Here is an 18,636-nt window from a genome sequence, read left to right as displayed (position 1 = left end):
GTCTAATAAGGTTGCAGTTAGAAAAGCCGCAAACTTTCGTAAAAAAAACAACAACTCTGCAATCAGCAAATCACAGGTCTGATTAATAAGGCAGCAACAGAAAGATGTGTGTTTTTATTTTATTTATTTTTGAGCATTTTTGCCTATCGAACGGGAAAGGCAGCCTAAAGGCCGTTAAGTTGCGCCTTTCCCTATGTTCTCTGGCATTACTAATCTTTTTTATTTATATTTTTTACGTAGGATTTTAAGTTCATACTGCAGGTCAATTTGCGATGCAGATTTTCTGTGAATGACATTTCTTTAAAAATCTCATCCACTTTGCTGGTATGGCAAATCTGCAGCGTATACGTCGCGTGTGAACGTACTCTTACATGCAGCAGATTTGTTACAGGGAGACAGGCAGATGTTGAGTGCACCGTCCCTTTAAGATCAGATGTTTCCGCAATAAAGCCACTTTCACATACCGCATGGATAACGAGATGAATAGTCCTTGGACAGAATTCAGGAGCTCATTGACCTCGGAGGACGGAGATCTGGATATGGTCCAGCCGTGAGATTTATGGAAAAAAAGTCTATGTATAAACACTGGATGGAGTTTATGGTGGAAAGAGGTTGAGAGCGCTGGATCGGCCCTAATAACGACAATTACCGAGTAATCCCACTCCCGCTAAATGGATTTCCAGTGGAAACTGAAACCCATTAACTGCGTGTGACTGTAAATTGTCCAGAGCCTAACAGATACATCTGTGGAAACTTCTCTATCTCCACATTATCTATAGACTGTAACCGCTATTCGTCTGTTACCTGGTAGAAATGGTAAAAATCTGATATTACCGGGGTGGAGACTGGAGAGAATCCATAACCCGCACCACCACCTACCATGCGGGGCAGACCTCTGCAGACAGTGAATGATAGCACCCCTGAAGGAAGATTTGGCCCCCAACCAGGAGGTTTTTTGCATTGGGGCCCTGTTCTTCCCCTGAAGGCACCATCTGCAGAATACAGGAGCTGAGATATGAGAGAGATGGATATGAGAGAGATGGATATGAGAGAGATGGATATGAGAGAGATGGATATGAGAGAGATGGATATGAGAGAGATGGATATGAGAGAGAGCTATGAGAGAGAGAGAGCTATGAGAGAGAGAGAGCTATGAGAGAGAGAGAGCTATGAGAGAGAGAGAGCTATGAGAGAGAGAGAGCTATGAGAGAGAGAGAGCTATGAGAGAGAGAGAGCTATGAGAGAGAGAGCTATGAGAGAGAGCTATGAGAGAGAGCTATGAGAGAGAGCTATGAGAGAGAGCTATGAGAGAGAGCTAGATATGAGAGAGCTATAGATATGAGAGAGCTATAGATATGAGAGAGATATGAGAGAGATATAGAGAGAGAGATAGATATGAGAGAGATATGAGATAGATATGAGAGAGATATGAGAGAGATATGAGAGAGATGAATGTACTTGGTAGTAATGGCATGGTCACATATGGTTCCTCATGGGTGGGGCTTTACCGATCAGGGGCTGAGCTCAGTCTTCCATTATGAGGGTCACCACTTGGGTGTCTTCCAGGTTTGGGACATTTAAAGGGGTTATCCAATATCATAAACTGTCCCCCCATGTGTCGGGCCCCTCACAGTGAATATACTTACCCCGCCCCCCAACACCGGATGTTTTCATCGGCGCACAGGGAGAAGCAGCAGCGGTGCTGTTGGGACCAGGAGCGGTGCAGGGAGTGGGGTTAGTATATTCGCTGTGAGGGGCCCGGCACATGGGGGCACAGTTTATGACATTGGATAACCCCCTTTAATAATATGCCCCCTCCCCACACTTTGTTCTTTTTTGCTCTCCGTTATTCTTGTCTCTAGCACCTGGGAGTCTCCGTGTTTTGGGGGGTGATTGTCGCCATCGCGCTCTGTTTATCCTCATTTTTCTCCTGTTTTCTGATTTATTTGCAGCTTCTCGGAAGCGATGTCCCATCAGCCGCACTGGTGGATCCTGAAGAGGCCGGAGTTCTATTATGTCGGAGCGGCGCTGGTGGCGTCGGGTGGCGTGCTCGTCGTCTCCAGCTTCCTGGCGCTCGGCTTTGCTGGAACCTATCTCGGTAATTTCTTCATTTCTAAAATCAGATCTTACTCAATAGACTTGTGCTCAGCAGAGGAGACCCCACGTGATGTCTGAAGACGTATTCACACATTACATGGGGCAGAAGCTTCCTGAGATATGAAAGATGGCGGTCAGATTAAGATTCCTTTTGATCCTGCTCTCCTAGTCCAGTGTTACATCCTATCGGGGGTGCACATACTTTATCACTAGGTTTAAAATGTGGTATTTCTAGTTAAAATGAACAAAACAAAAAGATTTGCCTAAAAATGTACTACCGTTTTGTGTATGCAGTTCCTATGCAGGCTTATGTGTCTCCATGGTTACAGGCAGCAAACCCTGCATACTTCTTAATTACATACACTGATAAGGTTCAAGAGAAGTGAGGCCGTGCGGCTTGTTTGTAGTCTGTTCCCATGGAGACACATAAGTCCGCCTAGGAGCTGTAGACACTCGACGATCAGAGATTTTGTTATCGAGATTGTTTGCAAAGTTGCTAAAAGGGGTTGCCGAGATTAGGAAACAAGGTCTGCTTGTTCATCCATTCAAAAGTTTACATACCCTTTAACCCCTTAGCACATTGTGCCATACATGTACGTCCGATTTGCGTGTGTAACGGGCTCAGCTTGCTCCATACATGTGTACTGCTAGCACCAGCCTACATTGGGTCTTCCGGAATTTACATGTTGATGGCTTGTTCTCAGGATAGGTCATCAGTATGAGATCAGCGGGGGTCCGACTCCCGGCACCCCACCAGTCAGCTGTATGAAGAGGCCAGTGAGCGTTTACGCCATTTTCCTAGGCCAGTGAGCGTTTACGCCATTTTCCTAGGCCAGTGACATCTCTGTACATCGGTCACATGGCCAATGCGCAGCTCAGTCCCATTCAAGTGAATGGGGCTGAACTGCAATACCAAGCACAGCCACTATACGATGGACGGCGCCGTGGCTTCCTTAGACAGCTGATCGGCAGGGGTGCTGGGAGTCGAACCCTCACCCATCTCGCATTGATAACCCTCACCCTCAATATGTAAATCCTGGGGGAACCCCTTTAACTCCGATCCTGTATTTTTAACCCCCTCAGATGCCAATAGTGACCACTGATCTGAGCAGTTAGACCAGGCATCCTCAAACTGCGGCCCTCCAGCTGTTGTAAAACTACAACTCCCACAGTGCCCTGGGAGAGATACCTGTAGGCTATTCGGGCATGCTGGGAGTTGTAGTTTTGCAACAGCTGGAGGGCCGCAGTTTGAGGATGCCTGAGTTAGACAGAGGGAGGAGAGCGTCAGATATTTTACAGTATCGCGTAATTTATCCCACAGGGAACGCAGTGAAATCGAAAATGAGAAAACAATGCAGGAATTGTGTTTTTTTTTTTTTTTTCTTTCCATTCTGCTCAGCAAATATTTTTTACATGTTTTTTTTGGGAATACATTATATAATATAACCCATTAAAACGGTGCCATTAAAAAAATGCAAAAAAATAATCCTCCTACGGCCATGTCGACAGAAAAATAAAAAAAAGTTGCGGTTCCTGGAAGGTGGGGAAGGAAAGAGAAAATTGTTTTGGAAATTAATAACAACAACCATATACAAACTTCACCTAAATAAAACGACCGAAATTACCATTTAGGTGTGTGGGATCCCGAAACGTGCGAGTCGCTGCCCCTTCAGATTACAGCCATTATAGGGGGAGGGGCAGTTGCAGGGGCTTGGCACTGAAAGGGTATAATTCTGCCTTTATAGAATACAAAACAAATACTGAAAAAAAAAAATTTGTTTTTGTTTTTTTCCTCTAAAATACAAAACAAAAAATAAATAAAAATTAATCCGCAGGAGGTTAGAGATTTCCCTTGTGTACGAATTTTTGAAATTCCTCGACGTGGGATCAGCCCGATTTTAGTATTTACACAAAACATAGGGACATACAAAACGTCAGGGGTTCACTTATTTTTTGCCGGTCACAGCAGCTTGTTTGTATCAGTCGGTTCCAGCTGAATGCGATCTGAGCAGCCGGGTTATGAGACGGCATGCCGCACATTAACCCCCGGGTGAGCGGCCCTGGGCGTTCTGCAGAGCAGCTGCATGCACTGACAGCTTCACCTAAACAGACGCTTGCTAGGAGTACAAGGTATGGCTCTTGTAATCTGCGTGCTTGCGTCACCGGCCCAGTGCAGAGCACAATGACCTTTCTCAGCCAGATTATTTTTTATTTATTTTTTTCCCTCCTGTTTTTCACCGTCCGCTGCGGTGAATAAGGCCAGGGTTGTATTGGAGGAGGAAAAAATGGAATTTTTTAAAGTGGCGTTAAGATGACCTTATCCGCCTCTTACGTAGCTTTGGAATTTATGTCACAAACTTTCCAAAAAAAAAAAAAAAAATGCTCTAAAAAATCAAATCAAACAGGCAGAGGAGTAATGGAGCTGGAAATGTGACAGTGTCTATCTGTGTATTATTCAGTGGTCTGCCGGCAGTAATCGTGGCGACCCCTATGGGCCTTGTAATGCAAAGAGCACTGATCAACCCAATTGAACCAGGGATATTGACTGGCGGGGTTGACCCTGCTGATTAAAATGATACCTGTCTTGTGAAAATCTTTTGTGGCATTCCAGAGGAAAAATACTTTTTATTCTTTACTCTACTCAGGGGCGTGGCCATCACGGGAAAGCTGAGGTGCACTAAATGGGTAAGCCCCGCCCCTCGGTGCACAGAATCCAGAATTTGCATAAACAAAAAAAAAATCTTTGTTCTGGAGAACACTGCAACCGATTATTACAAGACGGGTATCCTTTTAATCAGCCTGGTCAACCCTAACGGGCATTATGCTTGGGTTGATATGGTAGATCCGGCTGACAGGTGCCCTTTAACTATGTGAAGTCTAAGAAGTGACCAGCCACATTGTGTTAGATCAAAAAGTCCTGACCACCTAGAGCCCTTCAATCACTATAATTGGGGGTCCATGGAAAAGATTTCAAGCATGCTCACTACTGTTCTATGTGGGCGGTACAGAAATAGCTGGGCATGCTCACTACTATTCTGTGTGGGCGGTACAGAAATGGCTGAGCATGCGCACTACTATTCTGTGTGGGCGGAACAGAAATGGCTGAACATGCTCACTACTATTCCATGTGGGCGGAACAGAAATGGCTGAACATGCGCACTACTATTCCGTGTGGGCGGTACAGAAATGGCTGAGCATGCGCACTACTATTCCGTGTGGGCGGTACAGAAATAGCTGGGCATGCTCACTACTATTCTGTGTGGGCAGTACAGAAATAGCTGAGCATGCTCACTACTGTTCCATGTGGGTGGTACAGAAATAGCTGAGCATGCTCACTACTATTCCGTGTGGGCGGTACAGAAATAGCTGGGCATGCGCACTACTATTCTGTGTGGGCGGTACAGAAATGGCTGAGCATGCTCACTACTGTTCCATGTGGGTGGTACAGAAATAGCTGAGCATGCTCACTACTATTCTGTGTGGGCGGTACAGAAATAGCTGAGCATGCTCACTACTGTTCCGTGTGGGTGGTACAGAAATGGCTGAGCATGCGCACTACTATTCCGTGTGGGCGGTACAGAAATAGCTGAGCATGCGCACTACTATTCAGGGTGGGCGGAACAGAAATGGCTGAACATGCGCACTACTATTCCGTGTGGGCGGAACAGAAATGGCTGAGCATGCGCACTACTATTCCGTGTGGGCGGTACAGAAATAGCTGAGCATGCGCACTACTATTCAGGGTGGGCGGAACAGAAATGGCTGAACATGCGCACTACTATTCCGTGTGGGCGGAACAGAAATGGCTGAGCATGCGCACTACTATTCCGTGTGGGCGGTACAGAAATAGCTGAGCATGCGCACTACTATTCAGTGTGGGTGGTACAGAAATAGCTGAGCATGCTCACTACTATTCTGTGTGGGCGGTACAGAAATAGCTGAGCATGCGCACTACTATTCTGTGTGGGCGGTACAGAAATGGCTGAGCATGCGCACTACTATTCCGTGTGGGCGGTACAGAAATAGCTGAGCATGCTCACTACTATTCTGTGTGGGCGGTACAGAAATAGCTGAGCATGCTCACTACTGTTCCGTGTGGGTGGTACAGAAATGGCTGAGCATGCGCACTACTATTCTGTGTGGGCGGTACAGAAATAGCTGAGCATGCGCACTACTATTCAGGGTGGGCGGAACAGAAATGGCTGAACATGCGCACTACTATTCCGTGTGGGCGGAACAGAAATGGCTGAGCATGTGCACTACTATTCCGTGTGGGCAGTACAGAAATAGCTGAGCATGCGCACTACTATTCTGTGTGGGCGGTACAGAAATAGCTGAGCATGCTCACTACTATTCTATGTGGGCGGTACAGAAATAGCTGAGCATGCTCACTACTATTCTATGTGGGTGGTACAGAAATAGCTGAGCATGCGCACTACTATTCTGTGTGGGCGGTACAGAAATGGCTGAGCATGCTCACTACTATTCCGTGTGGGCGGTACAGAAATAGCTGAGCATGCTCACTACTATTCTGTGTGGGCAGTACAGAAATAGCTGAGCATGCGCACTACTATTCCGTGTGGGTAGTACAGAAATAGCTGAGCATGCTCACTACTGTTCCGTGTGGGTGGTACAGAAATGGCTGAGCATGCGCACTACTATTCTGTGTGGGCGGTACAGAAATAGCTGAGCATGCGCACTACTATTCAGGGTGGGCGGAACAGAAATGGCTGAACATGCGCACTACTATTCCGTGTGGGCGGAACAGAAATGGCTGAGCATGCGCACTACTATTCCGTGTGGGCGGTACAGAAATAGCTGAGCATGCGCACTACTATTCCGTGTGGGCGGTACAGAAATGGCTGAGTATGCTCACTACTATTCTGTGTGGGCAGTACAGAAATAGCTGAGCATGCTCACTACTGTTCCGTGTGGGCGGAACAGAAATGGCTGAACATGCGCACTACTATTCCGTGTGGGCGGAACAGAAATGGCTGAACATGCGCACTACTATTCCGTGTGGGCGGTACAGAAATGGCTGAGCATACGCACTACTATTCCGTGTGGGTGGTACAGAAATAGCTGAGCATGCGCACTACTATTCCGTGTGGGCGGTACAGAAATGGCTGAGCATGCTCACTATTATCCCGTGTGGGTGGTACAGAAATGGCTGAGCATGCTCACTACTATTCCGTGTGGGCGGTACAGAAATAGCTGAGCATGCTCACTACTATTCCGTGTGGGCGGTACAGAAATGGCTGAGCATGCTCACTATTATTCCGTGTGGGTGGTACAGAAATGGCTGAGCATGCTCACTACTATTCCGTGTGGGCGGTACAGAAATAGCTGAGCTCACTCCTAGAGTTGCACGGAGAGGAAGTGAGCTTGCTTGACAATAACTTTCTACAAGTCTGGCTGTCCCCTGGTGGGCTGGTGTCCCCTATTCTAGTGATTGGGGAGGGGGCCCGATTTTTACACCATACCTACCCTTTCATATTCACCTTCACTCCAAAATGTGTCCTTTTAGGCGTGACATACCGTCACTTTTTTATCTGGGGTGTGTCTCCACAGGAGGCCATTGAACCCATTAAGGGGCCAGAATTCTAAATTCCACTTTGAGTCCTTGAGGTGGTGGTGAGGAGAGGAGAAATGATGAAAGGTATAAGCAGGGGCGTTGCCCCTCGCCATCAGTCTGCTTACCAGAATGCCCCTGAGGAACGAGAGCTGAAATCTGATTGGATACAGTGGGCAACACCCCCGCTTATCCCTTGCACCAATCTTGAAAGATCTCCCCCTTATTTTCACGGCTTTTTTCCTCGTAGTTTTTCTTTTATTTCTCGTCTCCAGTAGAATCCTCTGATGTCGCTGTGGCCTTTTTAGTTTCCTCAGTAGATGACATAACACGAGGCTGCTGACAGACTGGCGCAGAGCATAAGCAGAACCTCAGTGAAGTAGGAAGTAATAGTCTGCAAAAACATAGCTTTCCGCCCGTGCCCCGGTAAACTGGGCGAAGCCTGAAATGTCCTAAGCCGAAAAGTCAACAGAAGAAGGAATGAATTCAGTTCCTTGGAATCTGCGATGACCAGGTCTTGTCCCATGACTAGGAGTGAACGCAGAACATCCCAGCTCATACATGGAGAATATATGGATTATGGGAAATGCAGCAATGGTTGACGCTGTCCAGGTCTGCAGAACGCCGAACGCGATTGGCTCAGGCATTGAAATCTGACGTCATTGGGAAATTGCCTCCCTTGTGTGGAATGTGTAGAAAAATATACATCGTAGGTCAAAAAATGTATAAGAGCGAGCAGAGCCCCTGTAAAAGCTGTAGCCACCATCCAGCGTGATCCTGACCCTTTGGTAGCAAAGACGTGTCAGATATGACTTTGGCTGGTGCTTCCCTTCCAGGACATAGTAGATACTGTCTTGGCAGGGAAAGTGTTAAAGGGGTTATGTCATGCAAGCAATTGCCCTAGAGGGTTAGGGGTACACTACACGCACAGGGAGAAGGTCTCAGGCCATAGGGGACATCATGTCCCACCATATATGCTCCTGCCCATGGCTTTGTCCATGATACCCTTTGTCCACCAGGTGCTCATATGATCCACCGAACCCTCACAGGCGTTGTATTGTGTCATCCAGTGGCGGTGACAACCATTTCACACATACGGTATGAGGTTGTCACAGCCTCCAGCACCACATGCCATGTGTTCTGCCTGTGGAGCTGCATGCACAGACTCGCGTAAAAAAAACCCGTATATCATGGGAAATCAGCCAGCCGACCTCCTCTAAAGGACGATACGCTGATGAGAGCGGTATATCAGGGACTTCCTCTGCAGGTAGATGTGTGCGCTTGTGCATTCTTACACAGCCTGAAAGTTGGTTTAATCTGGAGCGAAATAATAGCAGTCACTGGCCGTGTTATGATCCTGCGTCCGGTACACGCCAGGTCAGTCCGGCTCTGTAATAGCAGCCGATTCCTCGTAATGTTGTATGTAATTAACTTGTTTTTCTTTGCTAAATGTCCTCGTAAAGCCCGAGGCAGCACGTGAGAGGCTGGGTATACATAATATATCCACACAGTAACTGGGATGCACCAGTAGCAGGTTGGCCAGTGGCTGGTTGCATAGGTGGGCCGTGTTGGGCAAGTGGTTGCCCCATGAAAAACATGGACTTGCACAGATGACCAGAATAGGGGTTCAATGGACTCCTGTTTGAACGGAGCGGTGGCTACGCATGCAATATTTATGGGATGGACTCCGATATCTCAGTCCGTCCCACAGACATGGAGTGGTGGCCATGCATGTGCACTACCACTCCATTCGATGGGATGGACTCCGCTATCTCAGTCAGTCCCATAGACATAGAGAGGTGGCCAAGCATGCGATATTTATGGGATGTACTCCGATATCTCAGTCAGTCCCATAGACATGGAGCGGTGGCCATGCATGTGCACTACCACTCCATTCGATGGGATGGACTCCGCTATCTCAGTCAGTCCCATAGACATGGAGCGGTATCCACGCATGCGATATTTATGGGATGGACTCCGCTATCTCAGTCAGTCCGATAGACATGGAGCGGTGGCCATGCATGTGCACTACCACTCCATTCGATGGGATGGATTCCGCTATCTCAGTCAGTCCCATAGACATGGAGCGGTATCCACGCATACGATATTTAGGGGATGGACTCCGATATCTCAGTCCGTCCCACAGACATGGAGTGGTGGCCAAGCATGTGCACTACCACTCCATTCGATGGGATGGACTCCGCTATCTCAGTCAGTCCCATAGACATAGAGAGGTGGCCAAGCATGCGATATGTATGGGATGGACTCCGATATCTCAGTCCGTCCCACAGACATGGAGTGGTGGCCATGCATGTGCACTACCACTCCATTCGATGGGATGGACTCCGCTATCTCAGTCAGTCCCATAGACATAGAGAGGTGGCCAAGCATGCGATATGTATGGGATGGACTCCGATATCTCAGTCAGTCCCATAGACATGGAGCGGTGGCCAAGCATGCGATATTTATGGGATGGACTCCGCTATCTCAGTCAGTCCCATAGACATGGAGCGGTATCCACGCATGCGATATTTATGGGATGGACTCCGCTATCTCAGTCCCACAGACATTGATTGGAGCGGTAGTGAGCATGCTTTGCACCATTCTCGAGGTCCCCTGTTCATGACCGGTGGGGATCGCGCGTCCAGTGATCATACATCTTTCACCTGTTCGGTGTATAGGTTATAATTGTTTATTATTTGTGGGCCAACCCACTTTGGACAATCCTCTATTCTTAGCAGGGTCCCTTGTAACAAGTTGATCACAGTGATCGGCTCTCATCTGTGGGAGGGCCAGGCAACAAGTGTTCAGTTTCCCTGCAGTGCCACCACAGGCGAAATTAAGTATTACAACACTCTTTGCAATGAATGGGCTGTGTGTGATGTATGGACAGGCTGGGGTCCTCCAGAGCTAGAGATGCTCTTTAAAGCTGCCCTGTAGTCCCTGAAGTAGGACCCCCTCCCCTGTTAACTCACAGTTCTCTAATAGCATATTTAGAAATAGTTTTTTTTAAACTTCTTAGGTTCCAATCAGTATGGCTGCCATCAGGTACTGAATGGCATCATGCCACTTGTAGATCAGTAGGTGTATCTGATATTCAGGATTGTAGGAAAGCTGGGTGATTTCTCTGGACGTTTCCCCATTATTGCGGTCAGTAGGACACCCAATGAATGGGGAGGGATCGGCTTTTATCCTCCTGTGTCACCGGCGGTCGTCGAGAGGCTGCTCAGGTGAACAATGCAGACCCGGCTCGGATGAAGGTTTCTGTGTCACGGCGAGCAGCACATCAACCTTCGTGTCAGAATGAAAAGCGCCATTGTCGGCCTGACTGCGTAATGGCCCATTGTCTGCAAGTAGTAGGTCAGCCGGGGTATGGTCCAGAAGACCCTGGAGGGTGCAAGTATTTCCTTCTTATTATGCCGATCCTAGCATTGTACGGTGTTGCTGCAATGTAGCATTTGCTGCTGGCGGATAGGCCATTACCGAAAGCGGTCAATATAGATAGTCCATCAATATTAGTGCATTGCTTTAGGCCTCTTTCACACCAGCGAGTTTTCCGCGCGGGTGCAATGCGTGATGTGATCGCATAGCACCCGCACCGAATCCTGACCCATTCATCTCAATGGGACTGTGTACATGAGCGTTGTTTTTCACGCATCAGTTCTGCGTTGCGTGAAAAACGCAGCAAGTTCTATATTCTGCGTTTTTCAAGCAGCCCTGGCCCCATAGAAGTGAATGGGGCTTCAGTGAAAAACGCATTGCATCCCCAAGCAAGTGCGGATACAGTGCGTTTTTCACTGATGGTTGCTAGGAGATGCTGTTTGTAAACCTTCCATTTTTTTATCACGCACGTGAAAAACGCATTGCACCCGCGCGGAAAAAACTAAACGCAATCTCAGACAAAACTGACTGAATTTGCTTGCAAACTGGTGCGAGTTTCCTTAAACGCATCTGGACCTAATCCGTCACGCTTGTGTGAAAGAAGCCTTAGGCTGAGTGTGTCCGGATAAGGTCCGGATGCGTTGCAGGAAACCCGCGCGAGTAGGTACCCAATTGCAGTCAGTTTTGACTGCGATTGCGTTCCGTTGTTCAGTTTTTATCGCGTGGGTGCAATGCATTTTGCACGCGCGTGATAAAAAACTGACTGTGGTACCCAGACCCGAACTTCTTCATAGAAGTTCAGGTTTGGGTTCGGTGTTGTGTAGATTGTATTATTTTCCCTTATAACATGGTTATAAGGGAAAATAATAGCATTCTTTAATACAGAATGCTTAGTAGGTGGTCAATTGAGGGTTAAAAAATAATATACTCACCTTCTCCTCTTGATCGCGTAGCTGCCGGTCTCTTCTTACTACTTTAATCATAAGCTGCCGGCTAAAGGAACTGTGGTGACGTCAGATCACATGGTCCAATCACATGGTCCATCCCCACAGTAAAAGATCATGTGACGGACCATGTGATGACCGTAGTGACGTCACCACAGGTCCTTTTCCTGCACACAGCAAAGAAGAAGACAGAAGAGAAGCCGGGCTGCGCGATCAAGTGGATTAAGGTGAGTTAAATTTTATTTTATTTTTTAACCCCTCCAGCGCTATTGTACTATGCATTCTGTATTCAGAATGCTATTATTTTCCCTTATAACCACGTTATAAGGGAAAATAATACAATCTACAGAACACCGATCCCAAGCCCGAACTTCTGTGAAGAAGTTCGGGTTTGGGTACCAAACATGCCGATTTTTCTCACGCGTGTGCAAAACGCATTGCAATGTTTTGCACTCGCGCAGAAATATCGCGCATGTTCCCGCAACGCACCCGCACATTTTCCCGCAACGCCCGTGTGAACTCGGTTACTGCGGTTAGTTAAAAGGGGTTTACCATTAACAACACTTATCCACAGAATAAGGGCTCATGCACACGCCTGTATGTATTTAGCAGTCCGCAAAACACAGATCCGCAAAAAAAAAAGGATGACATCTGTGTAACGTTCGTGTTACATCCGTTTTTTTTTACGGATCCGTTGTAACAATGCCTGTCCTTGTCCGCAACATGGACAAGAGTAGGGCATGTTCTATCTTTTGTGGGGAACAGACTTGCGGACATACGGACACGGAATGCACACGGAGTCATTTCCGAATGGTTCCGCATACAGGCCGTAAAAAACTGAACGGGCAAGGACAAAAAAAATAAGTTTGTGTGCATGAGCCCCTAAGGGTTGTCTCATCATAGACAGTGTGGGGGGGGGGGATATCGCTAGGATATGCCCCCCATTGTCTTATAGGTGCGGGTCCCATCTCTGTCTCACCTATATCGAGAACGGAGCCCCGCAAGGTGGTGGCTGGAGGACATAGAAGTAAATCGGAGCGTACCGGCCACGCGCGTCCCCCCGCTCCCATTCATTTCTGTGGGGCCGACGGAAATAGCGGAGCCAGTGCTCCACAGTGTTCCACATCCAGTGACCATCCCACAACCGTAGTCACATGACATAGAAAATTTCTGTGCACAAAAAAAAACAATAAAACAGTGAAGAATAAGGCAAGCGGATTCAGTGTGGATAAGCCTGATTCGAATTCGCCCCATGGAACTACACACTGCACCTCTGCGGCAGAAACTGCGCATTTTGTGCTAATACCTATGTGAACAGAACCTAAGAAACTTAACCGAAAAGGAGAAAACATTCTCAGGACAGAAGATGTTCCTACGAGTGAATACATTGTATCTCTTTGTCCCAGATCCCATGTTTCTTGCTTTCAGCCCCGGTTACAATGTAACATTTCTTGCAGGTAACAATGGCGGACGTGCGCGGCGCCCCTTTATATAAGCGCTCAGCGTCGTATATCGGCCCCTTATATAAGAAGCTGAATCACTTCTTTTGTGTCCCAGAGACATTTGGAAAATGCTAGAAGTCTACAATGTAGGTTAAACTGGTGTGACGTCCCCACTGGGTTACTGTGCCACGCCATTTCTTTGCTGCCTGCGTCCATTGTTCACGGGCGTCTTTTGTTCTGCTCTCCGCGTCCTCATATAAATAATAACTTATCTGTGACGGCCCGGCCGCCCGCACCACCGCGCTCCCATCGTATTCATCTTCAGACCTTGTCCTCCTCATTTAAAAAAAAAATTATCTTTGTCTTTCTCTGTCCTACTTTCTGACGTGACATTTATTACAGGTGAATATGCATACATTACATTACCCTGCCCCCCCCCCCCCCCTTCCCCCTCCTCCAGATATAGCAGAGCTGAGGTCCAGAAGTGAGAGCTGGGAATGAACAGAATTTAGGATGCATTTTTCATGTAAGGATTGCTGTACCCCAAATTATTATACATTGCATTCCCCCCCTCCAGAGCTGCACTCACTATTCTGCTGGTGCAGTCACTGTGTACATACATTACTTATCCTATGTTACATCCTGTATTATACTCCAGAGCTGCACTCACTATTCTGCTGGTGCAGTCACTGTGTACATACATTACTTATCCTGTACTGATCCTGAGTTACATCCTGTATTATACTCCAGAGCTGCACTCACTATTCTGCTGGTGGAGTCACTGTGTACATACATTACATTACTTATCCTGTACTGATCCTGAGTTACATCCTGTATTATACTCCAGAGCTGCACTCACTATTCTGTACACAGTGACTCCACCAGCAGAATAGTGAGTGCAGCTCTGCAGTATAATACAGGATGTAACTCAGGATCAGTACAGGATAAGTAATGTATGTACACAATGATTACACCAGCAGAATAGTGAGTGCAGCTCTGCAGTATAATACAGAATGTAACTCAGGATCAGTACAGGATAAGTAATGTATGTACACAGTGACTCCACCAGCAGAATAGAGAGTGCAGCTCTGGAGTATAATACAGGATGTAACTCAGGATCAGTACAGGATAAGTAATGTAATGTATGTACACAGTGACTCCAGCAGAATAGTGAGTGCAGCTCTGGAGTATAATACAGGATGTAACTCAGGATCAGTACAGGATAAGTAATGTAATGTATGTACACAGTGACTCCACCAGCAGAATAGTGAGTGCAGCTCTGGAGTATAATACAGGATGTAACTCAGGATCAGTACAGGATAAGTAATGTAATGTATGTACACAGTGACTCCACCAGCAGAATAGTGAGTGCAGCTCTGGAGTATAATACAGGATGTAACTCAGGATCAGTACAGGATAAGTAATGTAATGTATGTACACAGTGACTCCACCAGCAGAATAGTGAGTGCAGCTCCGGAGTATAATATAGGATATAACTTAGAATCCGTACAATAACTAAGGTCATTTACATGTATGGCCTGAAACACTCTGTGCTGCAGTCTAGGCTAGAGGGTTTGATGCTGTATTTATGATCTGTTCCTCTCTGTGCCACCAGTCTTAGCGTTGATTCTTTGTGCCTGTGATGTTGAAAGTGACTGGAGATGTAAGGAGAGCGATGACTAACAGAACAGCGGGAGCCTTTGTACTGGTTCTAGTCACTTGCATTGTGGGGGGCAGACGTCCCTATTAATGCTGCCTTATGGGCGCCAGCGATGCTTGCAGGTATAAATATATCTACGTAGAGCAGACCGTCCATAGCATCATTCTCACGCCCCTATAAAAATATACCTTCAGCTTGGCATGTTATTTCAGTCAAGAGGATAAGCGGCTGCCATGCTCACCTGACACCCCTTATCTTCAGGGAAGACAATGGATCGTACAGGTTGAAATCTGCTTGAAGGGGGATACACATTAATAGTCGGATATTTAAGCGGCGGTACCTTTAAGGCAGTGACAGAGCCCACACTATAACGGGGTGACCTGCTGCCATCTATTTTCTGACGCGATGCCCACTGAACGACTGGCGTCAGCCTCGGAGGCGAGGTGAATGGGGGGTGGGGGGAGTGTTGACACAGATCGTGCATAAAACCAGAGCGCTATACATCGTCTTAAATTGCGCACATGATTAAACGACCTAGAGGCGCAGCACGGCATACATAATGCATTAAGGTTATTGTGCTCATGTCACGTCTCCTCCCGGTTACCATGCCTATAGCACTGCAAGATCTGTGATTACACAGCCGTCTTAACCCCCTCTGACTGCAAACTGCGGCCTTAAAGGGGCTGTCTGGCCTAGCAAACCCTTAATCCAGGCATGCTCAACCTGCGGCCCTCCAGCTGTTGCAAAACTACAACTCCCAGCATGTCTGAACAGCCTACAGCAGGGCATTGTGGGAGTTGTAGTTTTACAACAGCTGGAGGGCCGCAGGTTGAGCATGCCTTAATCGATCTGTCAGGAGCGTCTATGGCTATGGAGGACCCGGCATGTCCATACTTTACACAAACAGCCTATTGATCTCGGTGGACACAGTGTAATACCTCATGTCCCCTGCAGAGGTGCTGCAGAGACATTGAAACCTGCTGCCGGATTACAGCTGATCACTGAGGGTCCCAGCCACAAGCTGCAGGATGTCCTGTGTCCATCTTCATATTGGGAGACCCTCCGAATTTAAAGGGGTTATTCCGGTTAGAGAAAGCTATCCCCTGTCCACATAGGGGATATATTAGATTGGTGGGGGTTTTACCGCTGGGACCCCCACTGATCAGGAGAACGGGGGGCCCACTGAAACGGACGGAGCAGCTTGTTGGAAATGCGTACCGCAGCTCCTTACATTTGTTGGGGAGCGCGGGAGACAGGCGAGTGCGGTACTGGGCGCTCCCATAGAAGTGAATGGAGCAGTGCCGCGCTTTTCCGACTGGCCGTCCCGTCCATTTCTCGGGGGCTCGGCAGTCGGATAGAGGATAACTCTTTCTAATCGGAATACCCCTTTAAAGGGATTTCCAGCTCCCTCCAATTTGCAGTGTTACTCAGTGATACGCTGATACATTCACCGTTTTCTGTGTCCTCCCAGAGCGTTACTTGGGGAGGACGTGGCACCGTTCATCCTGATCCTCCTGGTTCACGAATAGCATTGTAGGATAGAGGGAGCCGGTGGAAGGGGTGACCACAGCATAGTAATGACGACTAATATAGGGTTCATGTGGATTTGGGGATGTGCGTGCAGCCTGCCCCTGTATATAGGGCTGCGCACGACTCCTGTCCCCGCCATGTTGTGTCAGGCTTGACTTCTCCTCGCTCTTGTACCCTGGCCTCGTCTTCCTCGAGGACCACTTCACATGTATCACGCCATGAAGCAGCTGCCTCTTGTGCTGTTTGTGACGGGAGGCTGAAGTACAAGGACCTGGCGGCAGAGGTAATGACATCAGATAACGAGCATCCTCGTCCGTAATAACCACCGCTACAGCCGCTCGCTCCGCAAAACACAATATATTCATTATCGAGCGTGTCCGGTTCCCGCTCCCCCTTCCTAACATCTCCAGTTGGGTAATGTCATCCACGGACGTAGCCATGAGAAATTAATAAGTAGCAGCCGGGCCCTGGCCCATTAGAGGGCCCCGAGATCCTCTGCCGTATAAGAAGGATCTAGTTTTATAACTGCCACATGGTAGGTGGGGGGCGCTGTTACAGAAGCTTCAGGTTACGCCTCCGATCTCCTCTCATTATCAGATCTGACCAGGAAGAGGGTGAAGATAAATGCCCCCCTAGGGAGGCCATAAAAGAGGTCCTAGCACTTAGGGTGGGCCATTGATGTTTGATGAATGGGGGGTCCGACCCTGAAGTCAAGCGAATGGGATTCAGCTGCAGTACCAGGAACAGCCACATTGTATGCATGGCGCTGTCTCTGTGCCGGCTTCATTCTGCGGTCCTCCATGACCAAACGTTGGTGGCTTATCTTAAAGAGAACCTCTCGCCTCGCATGTCCGTTTTACTAATAGCAATTCCGGAGGATCTATTCTTATGACTCTGTTATGCTTTTCCTCTGTTATTCCTACTAGACGTTTTATGAATGAATTCCCAGCAGTCTGCTATGAAGGTCCCGCTGGGTGTTACCAGTGCCCCTGCTCGGCCTGACAACATCCAGTCAGGGCTGCCAGTGTCATTGCCCAACTGGTAACACCCATCTGGATCTTTATTGCAAACTGCTAATAATTCGTTCATAACTTCTAGGAGGAATAATACAGGAACGGCACAACATAGAGTTTTTAGACTCGATGCTCCAGAATTGTTATTACACGGGGGATGCAAGTGATTGCTAAAAACGGACATGTCGGGAGAGGTGAGAGGTCCTCTTTACGTCCTGGAAGACCCCTTAAACTCCCAGATTTTGTCCCTGCTTCACCGAGCTGCCTTCTCAAGGTCAGTTAGAACTAGTCGTGCACCAGCGTGCTACACATTATAATGGGCGAGTCACCCGCCGCACATTCCTGTGCGCTAACTTGGTGATTATACCCCATTACAGGCCGCAATTATCTGTGCAGCGATTCTCGGTATTGTTGAGATGAGATGAGAGTATGCGAGGTGAGTGTTCCACGAAACTGATAATGGTGGCCCCGAACAATCGGCGTCTGCCTCCCCGCCCCCTCCCGATCAGTCGTTTCAGAGCCCCGTATTGCATGCGCTGCTGTCGCCATGGAGAACGCATTCCTCGAGGAGACGAGAAAATCGCACCTAGGAATCAAATACTGTCTGATCTCACAGAGCCGTGTCACACTCCGCGTCACGTCGCAGGGACCAGCGCCTGCCCAACAAAGAGTAATAGCCGAGAGCGTAATAGTGGAGCCCCCGCTGACGTCCCCCCCAACTTCTGAGAAGTCGCACCATCCCCGACAAAGGAGTCTTCATAAGGAAGATGGTGATCCGAGTGAAAAGTCCAAATGAAGGGCCCCCGATATTGCATTCTATTCCATGCTTCATTATACTGTACCCCAAGTGTCAGTGTCATTATCCTGTACCCCAAGTGTCAGTGTCATTATCCTGTACCCCAAGTGTCAGTGTCATTATCCTGTACCCCAAGTGTCAGTGTCATCATCCTGTACCCCAAGTGTCAGCGTCATTATCCTGTACCCCAAGTGTCAGTGT

General features: G+C 47.9%; 1 protein-coding gene across 1 annotated transcript in view; it reads left to right on the top strand.

Moving 5' to 3' along the window:
• PEMT (phosphatidylethanolamine N-methyltransferase) overlaps window positions 1-18,636 on the top strand; it is a 79,392-nt gene that overhangs the window by 44,331 nt on the left and 16,425 nt on the right. Inside the window, exon 4 of the mRNA XM_040440883.1 lies at window positions 1,953-2,098. Coding sequence (XP_040296817.1) covers window positions 1,953-2,098 — 146 coding nt within the window. The remainder of the gene's footprint in view (window positions 1-1,952; window positions 2,099-18,636) is intronic.

Source organism: Bufo bufo, chromosome 7 (assembly GCF_905171765.1).
Source record: "Bufo bufo chromosome 7, aBufBuf1.1, whole genome shotgun sequence".
NCBI lineage: Eukaryota > Metazoa > Chordata > Amphibia > Anura > Bufonidae > Bufo > Bufo bufo.
The sequence above is the reverse complement of the archived record's forward strand: the minus strand, read 5'-3'. Positions and strand labels throughout refer to the sequence as shown.